Here is an 18,683-nt window from a genome sequence, read left to right as displayed (position 1 = left end):
GGAAGTGGGTGAAGTAAATCCTCAATCCTACAGCCAACCAGAGCAGGAGTTTGAGGAGGGAGGAGTGGAGCCTCCGTACAACAGAAAAACAGAAAATGAGGTAGAAGTGGACGTGGTCAACCCCAACTGCTACAGCCAACCAGAACAGAATGTGGAGGAGGAAGGGGCGGAGCTTCAGCATTGCCGCCAACCAGAACAGGAGGTTGAGGACAGATTGAGGCTTCAGTATTGCAGCCAACCAGAAGAGAAGGCGGATGTGGTTGAACCTCAGTCTTGCAATCAACCAGAACCAGAGCTGGAAGGATACCGACCGCTAACACCGCCCACAACGGAGCACGAGCTTCTGAATGACCGTCTGGTGCCTGAACTTCCTGTGTGTGACCTTCCCATGCAGGATCTTCCTGTTGGAGAAGTCCCTGTGCATCAGCTTCCAATGCACAAACTTCCAGTGCAGGACTTTCCCGCAACTTTCAACATTGCAGACGATAGTCTGGACGACGACTCTAGCTCAGACTACATGAACAACACCTCAGAAGACGAGGAAGACTATGACGAAGGTAAGAACCCTTTTCCCATTATGGATTAAATTTTTTTTTAAATATTTATATTACTCTCCTATTGAGTATATAGACATATTTTCTGTAGTTTTGTTTTAAAATATCTATCATACTTCTACTGCTTACCTGTACCTGGTACCCATATTTTGCATCTAGGATCAATAAAATAGTCTTATCTTATCTTAACTACTTGTAAAACTTCCATTAATTAACATTAGTTATTCTACTTCGTTTAAGAATGCTTGATTCTGATTGGCTGGGAGGAGGGCATTAACCCGGCAGGTTGCCCGCTGACTTGTCGGTTGTACTTGCTGCTGACTGAGCACAGCGTCATCAAATAGTAGATCAATACGCCGCTGTTGTTTGTTGCTATGTTTTTTTTTTCTATCACAGAAATTTCAAACATGAGGTCCATTGTAAAAATAAACCTTGTTTAAAAAAGTTTCTAAAATATGTCGGAAATCTATCGGAGGGTCAGTCGATTTTTGTAAGCGAGATACAATGTAGCAACTACGTTATTAAACTAGTGATCAGATGCAGCCTTGTGTGGTTGCTATAGAAACTAATTAGCTACAGTTGAGCTAACGTTATTCACCGTAGTTCTAAAGGGGACTACTTTTTTAGGGAGATGAACTCAAACAGAGTATACATTTAATAAGCATGCAATACGAATAAGAAAAAGCATAATTATTAAAGTATTTGAATTGTTTTATTATGTTGGTAAGCAAGAAGTAGAATAAACGGGATAATATATATTATATATATATAATATTTTATTCTTTCTTTCTTCTGCTTTATTATTCTCTACAAACTTTGGGCCCTATCTCTTTCCTCAATTTTCCCCCTAGAGACTCCATTCCTTTCTTAAAATGTTCAGATTTTTTTCTTTTCAGACAAGATATTCTACTTTTAAAATACAATTTTTTTTCTCCAATGCTTGGAGGTAGGCTGGGGCAATTCTATTGACCGCCTTGTAGGTCAGTGCCATTCTCTTGAATCTGATACGAGCTAATACAGGGAGCCAGTGGAAGTCACGGAAAAAGGAGGGTCACATGGGAGAATTTAGGTAGATTTAACACAAGGCATGCTCCAGCGTTCTGGATACGCTGCAAAGGTTTAATCATTGAGGCAGGGAGTCCAGCCAGGAGCGAGTTGCAGTAGTAGTTGAGGTGGGAGATGAAAAGCGCTTGACCAGGGGGTCAGCTGCTTCCCTCGTGAGGAAGGGCCGGATCTTGTGGATGTTGTAGAGGGCAAATCTGCAGGATGATTGTCCAGTACCACAAAAAGGTTTCTCGTGGTTGGTGATGGAGATACTGCAGTGTCCTTGACAGTGACCATGTGAGGGCATTCTTTCCCTGGTATAAGAAGGAGCTCAGTCTTGTTGAGGTTAAGCTTCAGGTGATCGGAAGTCGTCCAAGTGCTGATGACATTCTGAGATGCGTGTTGCAATCAGGGTGCTCTCTGAGGTGGGGAAAGAAAGGAATAGCGTGTGTGTCATCAGCGTAGCAGTGATAGGAAAAACTGTGACGTGATTACAGAGCCCAATGAACTAGTACAGTGGTTCTCAAACTTTTTATACCACGTACCACCTCAGAAAATATTTGTCTCCCCAAGTACCATCATTAGGAACAATGTTATAAAATATAACAAACTACAGTAGCGTAGGCCTGCGGCCCTATTCTGCTACACACAGTTCACGCCGGAGGCACATTTAGTCTTAAAAAATATATTATTTATTGTCAAATGTGGTCAGCTGTACAAAGTGGTAGCACTAGAACAGACACAGAGACACACACGCACACAACAAATGAGAACATTAAGAATAACAACTGTGTACCAACAACCTGTTTGAATGTAAGGCTAAATACAAATAATATTGAAAGTTGGCCAGCCCGCTGATAACTGAACTTCCATAAGCCTCATGAGACGGGCGCGCCTGCCTCTGCAAACACAGTCCTGCGATGTCTGGATACATGGAGGTCAGCTTCAGTCTCAGGTGTGGCTCAGCATCAATCCTGCTTCTGTATTTCTATGCTGCGAATCGATGCGTGCCATTCCCGCTTACATTGCCCGCATCAACATACCCCTGCCCAACAATATGGGCAGGAATCGATCTAGACCAGCAACAGCAATAGCCGTGTCAATGCCTCTGCGTTTGAATGATAATGAATGAATGGAACGTTGCATTTTTAATGTTGACACCAAAGTTTCTAGAGAGTGCGCGGCGCGTCAATCACTGAATGAATGAATGAAACGGAATGCAGGAATCAGAAAGTCTGCCCTCTTTGCGGTGCAAAGCATGTTTCAGAAATCAGCACATTTAAATAAATGCTATAGGCCTAGTTGTCACACAGACACATGCTATTTTTTATTTTTGTAATATGGAATTATTTCAGGGGAGAAAATGCCGTGAAACAATGTAGGCCTACGCACGGTGCGTTCGGGATTAGGACTGATATAGCATATGTCGGCCTAGACCAAATCAATTGTGTTTTAATATTTGTAGCATTCATATTAGTCTATTCTTTTCGTATGCTACTCTGCTGTTGGCCTTGATGGGGAGATATTTCTTTGCTGCCACAAAATATAGTTTAATCCAACAACATTTCTGCATCTCCCCCTCATAGGGAGCCCATTTCAGCACCGTGACAGTGGACAGCTACAATCCTACGACGTCGTAAGAGCAGAGCACGTGCGTTCATGTTAAGATGAGTTTCGGGAAACGCTTGCCTAAAATTAACGATGCATCGTGAGATCCATCGTACGATGGATCGTACAAGCATGGATCCATCGTTATCAGGAAACTGGGCCCAGACCCGCTTTAAATTAATACAGACGCCGGACCCGCACCCGAAGGAAAATTAGACACATTAGATGGAACGCCTGGGAAATACACTATCTGGTGTTTGCCGTGGTGCTTTAGATTACTGTGCAAAAAAGCACATCATCCACTGTTGACGGTTTTAGTTGACTCCTCCGCTCCTGAATATCATATCAACGACCGTGCTCTCCCCACCGCGATAACACACCAAAAGAGTCATCTTTAGGTGTTTTGTAATCAATGTAAGCAGCAACTTCGTCCCGATACTGCGGAGCCTCATCACTGGAATCCTCTACGTCCGACCCGACCCACACCCGTGTCCGACACAATACATTACATTTCATCCAAATTGTGCGGGTACCCGAACCCGTACAGGACTCTGAAGCAGAGTGAGGAAATAGCAGGCGGCAGGCGCAGCTCGGAGCGGCTTTTTTTCGAGCAAATGCGCTGTAATTTCAACACAAATTAACTATATCGATGTTGATGATAGCGTCTCGTTCCATATCTCATTTGAAAAAATATCGATATATTTCAAATATCGATACACCGCCCAGCCCTAGTATGTATGTAGTAATGAATGATTTTTTGGAAACTCTTTTGTGTACCACTTAATAGCGCATCACGTACCACCAGTGGTACGCGTACCATTTGAGAACCGCTGATCTAGTATATAAGGAGAACCGAAGGGGCCCCAGTACAGAGCCTTGAGGGACTCCAGTGTCAAGAGTGCAGGGTTTTGAAAAGGAGCCATTCCATGTGACCTGATTGGTGCGATTCGTCAGGTAGGAACCAGGATAGCGCAGAGTCAGCGATGCCAAGTTTGGCGAGAGTGGGAATGAAGATCTGGTAGTTCACGGTGTCGAATGCCACGGACATGTCCAGGAGAATGAGAACCGATGAGAGGGACGAGGCACTGGCAGCACGGAGCGACTCAGTCACCACAAGGAGAGCTTTCTCAGTGGAGTGTGCAGTCTTGAAGCCTTACTAATGAGGGTCAAGCAGATTGTTTTGTAAGCGATAGGACAGTTGGTTAGAGATGGCACATTCCAGTGTTTTAGAAAGGAATGAAAGAAATGATACCTGTCTGTATGTGTCGGTAGTGGTATCATGAGATCAACCACAACAGAGAAGACAATCAAGAAGCTAGGGGAAAAGTTGCTTTGGATCTCCTCCACAGTTAGCCTCTGACAATGGACCTTCTCTCACAGGAAAAAGGCTGGATTTATACATGCTAATGAAGTGCAGCACATTAAGTCAGCTCCCTACCACCCCGCAACAAACGGTCCTGCTGAGGGAAGGAACACTACATCAGAGACTGCACCACTTTCTGCTAAACTAACGCTGCAGTCCACATGCATCCACAAAGACTTCTTGCCAGCCTCATACTAAACCTGCGCACCACCTTTGACTTTCTTTCTTTCTCTCTTCTTTCTCTTTATTTTGCCCAACACGGCAGTGCCGAAGCTAGTTAGTGTGAGATAAACTCCCAGTTACTCTATATTAAATTAAGCTTCACTACAATGATCCCCAATAACCCCCAGAGAAATATAGCAAGCTGAGCTACAGCAACCTGGCAACAGTGGTCATGATCAATACAACAAACAAAAAATATCAGTTACATTTCTTATTACACAATAAGCTTTGCTCTCTGCTCCAACCACCCCACCCCCCCCCCCCCCCGAAAAAAATAAAAATAAAATAAACATCTGCTCCACATATTATCAAAAAGCAGGGGTCTTTGTCTATGTATGTGGTAAGCTGTACTATCCTACCCCAAGTTTATTTGTTGTTCTTCTCTGTTATTGGCGACAGGCCTGGCGGAGGAGGATGAGGGCGTGACCTACTATATCCGCTACTGCCCCGAAGATGACAGCTACCTGGAGGCCCCAGAGAGCAGCCGGAACAAGCCCAGCCTCGATCAGGGGAATAAGAGGAAATACTCCCAGACCACCCCACAGGATAGACCCAACACGGACCAACACAACCCGGAGGGAGTGGTGGAGTGGGCCCAGGATGAGGAGGTGGAGGAGGAGGGTGAGGGGGGGGTGAGAGACAAAGCGTGGGCAGAAGATGAGGAGGAGGTGGAGAGGGAGGCAGAGCTGAAGGAGGGGTGGAGAGAGGAAGTCGGCCAGGTCCGAGAGGTCCGGCTGGGAGGTGGGGAGGGTAGACACAGGGCAGCAAGGGGGAAGGAGTGGTGCGAGGCGGCAGAGGGCGAGGTCCGCTGTGAGATGGTTGAGCAAGACCCCGACGAGCAGATATACAAGGGTCGCCCAGAGCCCATTCTGGACCGCCGTCACCAACACCATCATCATCCTCCTCCACTAAAGATGGGGGTTGAGGGGGGAGAGCAGGACTACGGCCCCCCCGATGAAGAAGTAGAGAAGGAAGATGGTTATCACGGCGACTACTACGCCCAAGAGGAGGTCAACGGTAACTCCCTGCCCCCGTCTCCGGACGCCGTGCGGCAAGCGATGGTGGTGGTTAACGAGAAGGGGGACAGGCCATGGCCGACTGAAGGCAACGAGGCTGAGGAGGACATTGACCTTATCGTGGCTGAGATCAAGATGAGTATGAGCATGGGCAGCCTGAGCAGCAGCAACGACCACAGCCCTGAGGAGTACAAGTACCAGGCCGCCATGCCCCCCCACCACCACAACGGCCGCCCCAAGTCCCTCAACCTATCGCCCAGTAATCACAACAACCCAGAGGTCCAGAGGGTCTTCAAGGGCTACCAGCGCAGCCCAGCAGAGGAGCAACAGAGGTGGTCCCAGGAAGAGGTGAGGAGCCCCCCAAAGGTATTAAAAACAACAACATTAGAGGAATGCTGAGAATGCTGCACATTGTTGTATGGTCAACAAAGACGCCTTGCCGTCCGAGCCGCAGACCACAGAATTTTCATATTGATGAAGAGTTTGTGAATGCGATATGCCTTCCCTGGAAGAAAGAGTAGCTCAGTCAGATTTATCCTCTTAAGTCTACCTATACAAAGGGGTGCACATAACTTTTTTAGTTAGTTACTCAGGTGAGTACCAGGAGATGGTGTTTGCTACGCACTCCACACGTGGCGTCGTTTTAATAACATCTGATGTTTTGAAACATACCCAGTTTCACAAAGGAGATCCCATTTTCAATACACAACTTCTTAAAGGTCCCATGGCATGAAAATTTCACTTTGAGGTTTTCTAACATGAATATGAGTTCCCCTAGCCTGCCTATGGTCCCCCAGTAGCTAGAAATGGCGTTAGGTGTAAAACAAGCACTAGGTATACTGCTCGCCTTTGAAAAAATGAAAGCTCAATTGCGCCAATTTGGAATTTTCCCTGTATGTCATCATACGGGGACATGTTACCTCCCCTTTCTCTGCTTTGCCCACCCAGAGAATTTGGCTCGCCAATGAGACAATGAGCTACGACCGTGCAAGCGCCACACGTGTATGTGTGTGTGTGTGTGTGAATACACACACACTGTAACGCAAGTGTTGTACACTTCTTTGTTATTTGGATAACCTTTCTGATGTTGGTGTTATGGCGCATAACATGCAACACAATAAGGCAAGTTTGCATTTGGAGAAAAGACTAGACTGCGTCGGGTTCTCTGATGTCTCTGGTATTTCCACAATGAGACTCGTAGCGGGGGTTATCTCAGCCATGGTTGAGAAGGAATTAGGGGAAAGGAACTTTTGCTTTGACTCCCTGAAGTACATGAACCACGACATGGAGGAGAAAGGGATTGTTGCCCGCAATTGTCTCCCGCTGGAGCCCCACCGCCGTGAGGCACCACCGCCGCGGGAGTGGGTAGCGGGGCTCCTGCGGGAGACAATCGCAGTCAACTATCGCAGGCAACAATCCCTTTCTCCTCCATGTCGCGGTTCAGTCTACTTTAGATTGATGTGGAAGTGGAAGAACCAGACGTCGGAGAACCCGATGACATGATATGGTCTGAAGGTACACACAGATTTTGGCCGTGATAATATATATTATATGATATAGATATCTATGTATAATATTTATACATAGAATATTTACAGAACATGGCCAATTTCTTGAATTTCTTGAACATCTTTCATAAAGTAGCATGCCATGGGATCTTTAAGCGCAGCAGTGTTTTTTGCTCCACCTTTTTGTAAATACAACTGCAGCAGCTTGACCACGGAGCGATTGAACTTCTCACAGTAACGGACACGTGCGCAGCGCACACAGCGCACATGAATGCACATTTCAGTGCGCTCATCAATCGTTTCGAGCCACGGCACATCTTGGAGACACTTTTCGGAAAAAATATATTTTCTTCTGTTTGCCTTTTCTTTGCAGGTGGTGAAACGCCAGGTGCAGGTGGCGAAAGTAGACAAGATACACATGTTGTTTTGTTTTGATGACCTGACAGTTAGTTAGTTACGCGGTTAAGTGTGGTAGTGAAACAAGTGACGTTATGTATCCCTGATTATGTTATGTGCACCCCTCCTTATACACCTGTCTAACTAACTCTACCTGTCTACTTATATTACTATACCTCCACCTATCTACCTGTCTGCATCTCCAGGTGAGCAGTAGGGGCGAGGGCCCGAGGAGACAGCAGCGTTCCGACCTCAACGTTCCGCTGGAGAACAACAATGTTCCTGAGGTGAAACACATACTAACACGCATACTAGTGATCAGGGCCATTTCTTGCTATATACGGACTATGCTTTTGCATAGGGCCACCAAAGATACTTTGCATCCTGATGAATTCACCTAGGCCTTTGGAATAAAAAAAAAAAAAAAAAAAAACATCTCCCTAACCATCCTAACCCAATCCTCTGTTTCTGTCTGTCTGCCTGCAGACCAAGAAAGCCGCAGCCTTCCCCAGTTTCGTTGATGGTAAGATATTACATTTTTCAAGTGAGGAAAAAAAAAAATTCTAAGAACAGGGAAGGCCCTCAACAAATTCTAAGCTTTTTGGAAAGTTAAGTTGGCAAACACTACACACGTTCTTGGCAGATGATAGAACTAACAATTAGAAGGATAGGAGATTGAGTGAGAGAAAGACTGGTCTAGCTGTTCCATAGCATCTGGGACACGATGAGTGTCCCAGGTGGGTTGAGTCCCCATCTCCGTATCATAGGATCTGCTGGCAGTTAGCATAGCTACCTAGCTCCACCTACTAGGAGGCTTACGTAGGCGATCCCCTTCGAAAGGATAGGATATAGCTGTTGTCATGGGATGTTACTTAGCAAGTGATTGGATAACTGGATTGGTAACAATCTGCAGTCCACCAATTATTGATCGGTGCATAGTATGGATAAAATGAGGAAGAGTTAAGCCCTATTTACTATTTTAGAATTTATCATGGCGACTAGTCCGCCCCTTTTACATCATATCACCGCTGATTTCTGTCTCCTCCTCTATAAATATTATAATTATTAGCAATATTGGTATTTTTAATTGTACAAGTTCCACTAAAATAAGTGTCAATATAGTTGCAAGCAACACAACTTGGCGACCATGGCCTAATGGATACGTAATAATAAACATTGTTTGATTTCATGCCATGTCTCATGATATCGTTGGTCGAGGAACCAGTGAAGCCATGGTCATGTGGAAGACGGCATACCACTACACTAAGGGCAGGGGCAAATATGAATACATTTTGAGAGATTCCTCCATACCTGAAGGTATGGTGAAATGCCATGCCATTGGTTTGCCTTGCCAACTTTAGCCTTTTTTTAGGCGAATCAAGGATGTACTCAATACTCCTAGACGCAACTATGCTTCTGGCAGGGGAGGGTCTTTGTTATTTACTCAAACACGCATTTACGCATTATCTCTTCTCGGGTATGCCCCCAACCCGTCTGTCTTATACTTAATGTTTGTGTCCTCTACTTCCTGTCTGCATCTGCTACTTCCTTTCTGTTCTTCTATACTCTACTTTCGGTATGTTGTTCTACGTCCTATCTTGTCCTCTACTTCATGTCATTGTCCTTTATTTCCTGTCTTTTGTCTAACTTCTTGTCTGTGTCTTCTACTTCATGTCTTGCCTTCTCCTTCCGGTCTGCTTCTTGTTCCACTCTTCCCCATTGGTTAACCACTTGCTCTCCCATTTCCACCAGTCCCAGGTCCCTGTGAGCCAGAGGACCTGATAGACGGGATCATCTTCGCTGCAAACTACCTGGGCTCCACCCAGCTTCTGTCGGAGAGAAACCCCTCCAAGAACATCCGCATGATGCAGGCCCAGGAGGCTGTGAGCAGGGTCAAGGTACGCATGCACACACCAACGCAAGCATGCACATTTTCACACACACATAGAAGCACACACACCAACCCACGAACAAAGACAAAACAGCCATACACCCACGAACCCACAAACACAAAACAAACACACACACACACACCAAAAACAACACAAAGGACCTACCAGCACGAGGGCAAGGTTGCTTACTGTTGTTTTGTATAGTTAAGAGATTGAAATAGTGTTATTTATGTAATATTTATGTATGCGTACATGTTTGGTGTGATAACGCAAAGAAAATGATCAGTGGGGGAGGGGGCAGTGCATCACATGAACCACCTGGACAGAGTGCATAGTTACAGTCAGCAGTCATGAAGGGATGGTGTCAGTGTGGTGACATTATACATGAGATTGGATGGTTGAGTAGGGGGGATGAAGTTGAGGCTGTACGTGTCTGCTGTTACAATTAGGTTAGGGAGGGAGAGTTACAGACCAGCATCCCCTGCCTGCACTCTAATCTGCTGCAGCTCTCTAATATCTATCTCTTCTCCGTCCTATTGATAAAGTCTCTCACCCTTTTGACATGTTTAAAATGTTTTTTTCTCTTGTAATCATATGTTCCTTATGGATTATTATTATCCTACTCTTCAATGTTGTGAAGCTATATAACAATTGTACTCTACACCTTCTGACCGGGCTGTAGAAACCATCCTCAACCATTAGAATTCAGAATTCAGAAATATTTTTTCTATTGTTGGCAAATATTTTCATTTTGAGAATACACTTAGTTTAATCTCAAACGGTGTCGTGCTATTGGAAGATGTATTTATGAAGTCCCATAGGCCCATCAGTTATGATTAGAAATAACACAATGTAGCCTAAATGGTTTTACCAAGTTAAGTAGATATCACGCCCCTGACAAAACGGCTGTAGGGTTCATAATTTAAGGGGTACACAAGGAAAGAACTACATTGTTTAGTAGGAGATAAGGAAGGTTATAATTTTAAAAGCAACAAAGACGTTAACATTTTGAATTAATGCTATTATAACGAACAATAGCAAATCATGCAGTTGAGACCTCTACTCTACAAACACACATATTGTATTTTGTTTTACATTATATCCTATTTTTATATCGAATTTGATGAGTTTTTCCATTTGATTTTGATCATCGGTAGAATTACACATAATGTTGCCAATTGCAACTGAATACCCCCCCCCCCCCCTTTTCCAATGACTAAGGTGGCCTGTAATGTTCTGAAATGTGTAGGTACCAGCAGGTATTTCTGTTTGGCAAAAAGAAACATTCATTTTACCGGTACTTGCACCAAGGTTGATTTTGGATGGCTCTAGCCTGTGAATAAATCAGTTTAAACAATCACATAAATTCGTAGACCTAAAATGATCTCTTACAATTCGTTGTGTATTCCGTTATATATATTAGTTATATGTAAGTTTTACTTTTGATAACATGAAAGTGTGCAGTTGTAGCACAACTGTATCACATATTGGATACCAACTTAAGCTTCTCGGACACTTGTAGTATAATGCCATGGTGTGTGTTGATGTCTGTAGCTTCATCTGGCTAGGTGTTTTGATGTCCATATCTGAGAAATGGTTAAGCTTTTAGGACGCTTTTATGTAATGCAATAGGTTATATGGATGTGTGGACCTCCGTCTGGCCAGCAGTTGATTTGGATGTCCATAGCCATGGGGATAAACCGCTCTTCTAGAACTCTAAGCCCAAAAGTACAGCCCTAGTTCTCTCTAGAAATGTTTGTCCGTTCAGGGCTACTGTAGAAACATGGCAATGCAACTTGGCACGCTCGGTGGAAGAGGATCCGCTCCCTTACTCCTAAAAACAATCCACTTATGCACTTATTGTATGTTGTACGTCCTGGCACTTAATGTACACAATTTTTGCGTACATTAGCTGTCTACCTAGCTGTCTTTGTTGTATATGGGGAAAGGGTTAACAATTGTACGGGCTTGGCACTTGTTTCTATGACCTGACATGTACAGACAGCAATAAGGCCTTTTTTTTTCTGTGTCCACCTCTCTTGCTCAGCGATTGAAGCATTACTTCTTTTCTTTCCCTTCCTTCTGTTCTTGCTCCTGGTGCTCCTGTATCTGGCCTCCCTGCCTGCCTGACTTCCTGTCTCCTCCCTGACTTCCTTTCTACCTGCCTGTCTGCTGTCCTGTCTACCTGCCTGCTTTCCTGTCAGAGAGTTCAGAAGGCGGCCAAAATCAAGAAGAAGGCGGTGTGTAAATGTGACGACCACCAGCTTCTCCCACTGTGTGTGTGTGTGTTTGTGTTTGTGTGTGTGTGTGTGGACCCTCAAGTCTAGATAGAGGAGGTAACATGAAGCCAGCTCAAATAGTACAAATGGCCACTTACCCAAAGCTTAAACTAACTTTTCACACATAAGGCCAAAATATGGCAACAGGTGGAAGCACCTACTGAATCAGAATACGTGACCAATGGCCACAGTGACAACACACCACAGATAGTGCACAACACACAGCACCTGACATCCCAGGCTGGCCAAGATGGAGGCAGTGGAAGTCCTGGATGAGGTCTGGATCCACAGTGTTGCTCTTAGAGACCCAAAAAGGGACCCTCAGGGCCGTACTCCTCCCAGTCCACCAGGTACTGGCGTCCACAACCCCAACGGCAAACGGCCAGAGCGGTCTGGCCGTCGGACTGGGGGTGATACCCAGAGGGGAGAGACTGACACAGAGGCACAGAGAAGCCGAACAATACGCTTTCCAGAAATGGGGGAAAAAAGCACGGGATAACATCGCCTCAGCCATATCCTTGGCAGATGCAGCAAAACTTTCCACTACCGTTAGAATGGTGGTGTTACCTGGGACAAAATCCAATGAGATGTCAGACCAGGGGCATTGAGGCACAGGGGGGCGGGGCGCAGGAGACCAGGAGGTGGGCGTCAAGAGACCTTGTTCCAGAGCAGCATACAGGACAGGCCACATGTTCCTCAACCTCTCTCTCCACGGACACCAGAAGTATTGCTTGAGAACAGAGTCTGGAGAGAAGAGGAGGTGTGGGCCAAATGGAAACCTGAAAGCAATGAGATGCTGGAACAAACAACCGGTTAGGTGGACAGCCGTCTGGTACTTGAACATTTGGGTCTGTCGTACCCTTTTCCTCAAACAGGCGTCGAGCTTCACGTTTTCAGAACCAGGATGCTAAGAAAGAACAAACTAAAATCCCCAGGGCCACCTTGATGGCCAGTCCCCTCAGCCTTAGGAATTGCCGGATCAACCTGTTGAGACCACAGAAACGTGACTTTAGAGGAGGTAAGGGCATGCATCAGAACGGCGGTGCTAACATTTCAGATAAAGCATCTGTTGAAATGAACCCCAGAAAGCGCCGAACTAACCTGTGGGCCACTCAGCAACCGCACTGACCTTTGCAGGAACAATTTGAATGTTGTCTGCAGAGACGATTAAAACCCAGGAAAAAAAACGGTATTGGCTTGGAATTCACATTTCTCAACATGGAAGAAGAGCTGCTGGTTGAGGAGGCACTGAAGAACTTGACATGAGTCATCTCATCAGGGGAGAAGATCAGGATATCATCCAGATAAATAAAGAGGAGGAAAGAAACATGCTGACTAAATATACTAGGAGGGGAATGACAATGAGGGACAAGTGAAAACAATCGAGGAGATGGAGGTCAACTACAGAAGCAGGAAACTTCTCGGATCAAAGTATCTGAAACGAGAGGCGATATAAGTAAGACGTGGTAAAACAGGAAACGATGAGGAAATGTATGCAACAATTAGCAGGGCAAGGCGTGACACATGCATCAATTAGCAGTGTTACCAGTGTTAGCAATGAGCAGAGCACCACCTGGCCAGGGCCCATCTAGATTTATTCATGCCTGCGGCCTCAAGCTAATCTCATTGTCATGATAACATATATTACTGTATAGAATGTGTCTACATATTATATATATACTGTATGTGATGTAACCTGTTGATGTTGATGTGTGTGCGTGTTTGTCTGTGTTTGTGTGTGTGTGTGTGTGTGTGTGTGTGTGTGCGTGTGCACGCTCACAGAGTGCGGAGGTAGACACCCAAACAATGACCGAGGTGGATCTTTTCATCTCCACTCAGCGGATAAAAGTTCTGAACGCAGACTCCCAGGTACACACACACACACACACACACACAAACACACACTTCTTGCTTGAAATTCTCGGTTGACTTGAAATTCAACCACGTCCAATCCACCAGCCTAAATGTCACGGTCGTGCTGTTCAGAGAAACTCAGTAGGTTTCAGATTGGACTCGGGTACAACAGAGCTTCATTCTTGTAAAGTGGGTCGCACATCAGGCGAGCCACGGAGCAGCAGCGCTGTATAGTTGCCGTAGTAGACAGACAGCGCACGGCTGAAGATTTTAATTTAGGTTATGTTCTGTGTTTAATAAAATGGGTCCGAATAGATAGCATGCCAATTCTGATATGTTCACATTAGGCTCATTCCGACTGAGGGACTTTTCCCTCTAGTGAGCCGCAGATTGTAATCAGACAAAAATGTATTTCGCTCAAGTAAAGCTACAGTTTAGCATCACAGCTACAGTGTGTCCTTTATCACAATAGCAGTCTATCCTTTATCGCAGACAGTTTTTTATCAAAGCTACAATCTGCATTTGATCACATCTACAGTGTGTTCTTTATCAAAGTTTCAGTCTGTCCTTTTTCCCAGTTACAATAGGTCCTTTGACCCAGCTATAGTCTATCCTTTATCACAGTTACATTCTGTTTTTATCACAGGTACAGTCTGCCCTTTAATACTGCGGTCCTATCCTTTATACAATGAGGGTTCAGCAAAGGATTGTTAGAGGTTTTAACTCACTGCTCCGTCTGAAGGAAACGATGATGGACAACGCGCTGCGCACCATATCCTACATCGCTGACATCGGGAACATCGTGGTGCTCATGGCGCGGCGGAGGATGCCGCGCATGGCGTCTCAGGACTGCATTGAGACAACGCCAGGGGCCCCCGAGACCAAGAAACAGTACAAAATGATCTGCCACGTCTTTGAGTCTGAGGACGTAAGTGGGAATGTGGAACTTTTAGCTCATTACACAGTAGAGCACACTTGTTTGTGCTTTCATTTGGTACTACTATTCAACACTATAGTCATTTTTATGTGTATTGTGTATTTTTTTTTACTTCTCACTTACAGTGACTTAGTGAATTACAGTTAATGTTTTTTGATAATATCAACAGTAGGGTGTTAGACAGAGGTCTGGCAAGGAGGAGGATGAGAACAGGACATAGGTGAAACCATATCCCTCTCTCCCTCTCTGTCTTTGCAGGCTCAGCTCATAGCCCAGTCGATCGGCCAGGCCTTCAGTGTGGCCTACCAGGAGTTTCTGAGAGCCAACGGCATCAACCCAGAGGACTTGAGTCAGAAGCAGTACAGTGATGTCATCAACACCCAGGAGATGTACAACGATGACCTCATTCACTTTTCCAACTCTGAGAACTGCAAAGAGGTTGGTTGAGGCGCCGCTGTGACGCAAGCGGCCTTCAAATGCGTCCTTCGAAGGATGCAGCCCCTGAATTGAGACGTAGCCTATGTGAAATGTATAACTTAAAAGTTGTTCATGGATAATTGTGGTAGTGGTTTGCATTTCCATTGGAGGAAAAAAGTGCTATCTCTTTATGGTTATGTCACAGTATAGGTTTAACATATCCCTTTAACAGAACAGCCATCTTTGTCTGTCAACCTGTCACTGTAACATGTGGACGTAGACTGTTGAACCTTGACCAAATATTTTTTTTCCAACACAGACATCTAGCATTTTACAATGCTAAGTCTGTTGATCCATGATAAAGCAGATACAGCACACGGCGTGGATGTGAGATCACGACAGGTTGAGCGTCCTTTATTTTAAAGCCAAGACAGATTGCCATAGAAATATCCCATTTTGATAGTGCCAGGATGCTTGAAGAGGCTGAATTTCTTCCCAGACGTAATTATGGCTCAAGACTTTAAAGCTTAATTTATTCCTCTGGGGTCGAATAGCTGCCACAGGGGCTCTACAATACTGATGTTGCCAAAAATGTCCACCACCATAGCTTACGTGCACCCCTCCAAGTATACACCAGGGTTTAGAACCATTACGCCCTGGGTGGCCATAGACCGGCTATCTTGTGCCTCTTTAACCCTTTCCTTCTTTCGCCATCTCCCATCAGCTGCAGCTGGAGAAGAGCAAAGGGGAGATCCTGGGTGTGGTGATCGTGGAGTCGGGGTGGGGGTCCATACTGCCGACGGTGATCCTGGCCAACATGATGAACGCCGGGCCGGCGGCGCGCTCCGGGAAGCTCGGCATCGGCGACCAAATCATGTCCATCAACAACACCAGCCTGGTGGGGCTACCGCTGGCCACCTGCCAAGGCATCATCAAGGTAACGGCTCGCACCTCTACCTGTAAGACACACACCTGTTCAGGTAGGGTTTACCTGTTCAGGTAGGACTAAAGTATGTATGAGCTGGGTGAAATGTCCCATTTGAGGTCCATGACGTCCAGTCCATGAAGATGCGGCAGCAAAGTCCACCACTGCATATCTACTATGTCTACTTTAAATAATGATGACGATGAACAGACTCAACAAACAGCATGAACTAACTAAAAAATGCCTAACCCTTCCCCTCATTTATGGTAAGGTGTGTGTGTGCGTGTGTGTGTGTTTGCAGGGCTTGAAGAACCAGATGCAGGTGAAACTGAACATCGTCAGCTGTCCTCCTGTGACAACGGTCCTAATTAAGCGACCAGACCTCAAATACCAGCTGGGCTTTAGTGTGCAGAATGGCATTGTGAGTAAACATGTCAAGCAGCCCACATTCAACAAAAAGCTTTCTTTAACAGTTTTGATTTGCAAAACTTAATTTAAAACATATTAGTAACACTTTTGAGCAACAAAGATTTATTTATCAGATACATAAAACTGTATCATACAGCTTAGCAGCATCCTCATCTGTGCGCATCTGTTTAAGAGTTACACAGACAGCTCCATTTTATTCTACAGCCTTTGCCAGGTCCACTGTTTCACTCTGGAGATATTTGTGCAGATTCTCAGTGACAGACAGCAAGGTCTTAAACACCATGAGCTTATACACAGTGGAGAATGTATGGATTTTAATATGTAGCCCCACTGCATTGGCAGCCTTTATGCCAGAGAGGCACTGTAGAAGAGCAGTTCTCCAGAGCTGCGTTTACAGAATTTATTTAATTTTTTAATTTTTTGTATATAAATTTATAATAAATGTAGTCCTTCTGAAAAACATCCTTTTTAATATTGACTCATTTATATATCTATATTTAGTTATAAATGTATTGCCTCATTTATTTCATAGCCATATTTATCAATTTATTTATTCATAAAATTTTGACTCAAATGGCATTCTATAACGAAGGCCGTCGGTAGAGATATGAATCAAGTATGAGAAGAGAAACTGAAGTAAGCAAAGCACCAATATTATATACTATATATATACAATACTATAATAAAAAAAGTACAAAAATATCTTCTTACTTACTTACTATCTTCTTATTACAATATATGTTTAGCAAACCAAGCCGATGAGTGTAACGTTGTTTCTTTGTCTAAACGTACAGATTTGCAGTTTGATGCGGGGGGGCATCGCGGAGAGAGGGGGGGTCCGCGTGGGACACCGCATCATCGAGATCAACGGTCAAAGTGTGGTCGCCACCGCCCACGAGAAGATCGTCCAGGCCCTCTCCAACTCAGTGGGAGAGGTTAGAGACACACAGATGCACCTAAAGCATCCTGCTCTCCAATCTAGACAGAATAGGGCATTGGTCAATGAGACTGATATGAGCGTTTTCCCACATCAAACTGGTCAAAGGAACCAGTAATACGTCACCTGTCGGTCGAGTTTCGAGTGTCTGCAAAAAAAATGGTCCAGTGTTTAGAATTTAGTAGCAGCTAGAGGTGAGGATGCAGATTGCACCCAACTGAATTCCACCCCATTTACCCCTAGATTTACCCCTAGAACGACTGCGGTGGCCTCTGCTGCTGTATTGTGTAAGGTGTGTGTAGGCAGATTCCCCTTTTCAAAATCCTTATGAATACTTCTTGACCTCATGATGTTTTCCATCGAGGTCAAGGAAAAGGGGTTAGGAAAGGACAGGAGGAGGTCATTTTATTATTCAACGCAGACTTAGAGAGTTACATCCCATTATATCAGCCCCTTGTGGCACTTATGCCCTCCAAACTATCCCCGGAAAGGGATAGTTGTTCCTTGTCCTTATCCTTTAGAGGGCAAGGCTAAGGGGTTGTCGTATTGTGTGGGCCTGGGAAGCCCTTTGCGACTAGAACTGTGATCAATGGATAGCCACATAAAACTGACTTTACTGAATTTACATTTTAGTTTGAGAGGTTGACTATGTTTCCCTGCTCGGCAGATCCACATGAAGACGATGCCAGCCGCCATGTTCAGACTGCTCACTGGACAGGAAACACCAATGTTCATTTGAAGGAAGGGGGAAGGACCATGCGACACTCATCAAGCCGACAGCTAGGATTGGTCTTCACGATCCCAAGGTGCAACCCGAGCGGACCATTAAGGACAGCTTTTTCTCCTGGACAACAAAACAGACCCTTTCTGCGCAACCATGTTAAGGGCCTCCCACACCCACGCTCTCCTCATCGAAAATGCCGGGAGTGATGACGTCGTCAACACATCAGGTGGTTGAGAACGAGCAGGGCATCTTAGTATATTTATGTTCTACTGTCTGTTGGGAGTGCGATAATTTTCCTGTGCTTCTACTGTCTCGATGTCTGTTCTGTTGTTTATTTATTTTAACCGTGTAAATATAGTGGCTGACGTCTGTGTGAGAGGAAGGTCGAAGGTCAAACAACAAAGAAAGGAAAGGGTTGTGTGTAAATAGGTGAGCCGGAAAACACAGGCGCGCTGTGACTTTATTTAATGAGATTTCAGAACCGGACAGTGAACCCACGGTGCGGAAGCGTCACGCCAATGAGTTTCTACGTATGCTTACGTGCTAACCTGCAGACGGACAAGAGGGTCCCAGCAGAG

At 45.0% G+C, this 18,683-nt stretch overlaps 1 protein-coding gene across 1 annotated transcript in view; it reads left to right on the top strand.

Annotated features, from left to right (window-relative positions):
• The window catches only part of apba2b (amyloid beta (A4) precursor protein-binding, family A, member 2b), a gene marked incomplete at both ends in the record, with an annotated part of 18,479 nt that extends 359 nt beyond the window's left edge, over window positions 1-18,120 (top strand). The window contains 14 exons of the mRNA XM_084476367.1: window positions 1-557; window positions 5,191-5,684; window positions 5,730-6,155; window positions 7,918-7,998; window positions 8,198-8,234; window positions 9,464-9,609; window positions 11,808-11,843; window positions 13,665-13,751; window positions 14,479-14,664; window positions 14,932-15,111; window positions 15,815-16,027; window positions 16,317-16,436; window positions 17,239-17,379; window positions 18,049-18,120. The exon at window positions 1-557 is cut by the window's left edge and continues 359 nt beyond it. Coding sequence (XP_084332493.1) covers window positions 1-557; window positions 5,191-5,684; window positions 5,730-6,155; window positions 7,918-7,998; window positions 8,198-8,234; window positions 9,464-9,609; window positions 11,808-11,843; window positions 13,665-13,751; window positions 14,479-14,664; window positions 14,932-15,111; window positions 15,815-16,027; window positions 16,317-16,436; window positions 17,239-17,379; window positions 18,049-18,120 — 2,776 coding nt within the window. The remainder of the gene's footprint in view (window positions 558-5,190; window positions 5,685-5,729; window positions 6,156-7,917; window positions 7,999-8,197; window positions 8,235-9,463; window positions 9,610-11,807; window positions 11,844-13,664; window positions 13,752-14,478; window positions 14,665-14,931; window positions 15,112-15,814; window positions 16,028-16,316; window positions 16,437-17,238; window positions 17,380-18,048) is intronic.
• Window positions 18,121-18,683: the final 563 nt, after the last annotated feature.

This window comes from Micromesistius poutassou, assembly GCF_964030765.1.
Source record: "Micromesistius poutassou genome assembly, chromosome: 12".
NCBI classification, from domain to species: domain Eukaryota; kingdom Metazoa; phylum Chordata; class Actinopteri; order Gadiformes; family Gadidae; genus Micromesistius; species Micromesistius poutassou.
The sequence above is the reverse complement of the archived record's forward strand: the minus strand, read 5'-3'. Positions and strand labels throughout refer to the sequence as shown.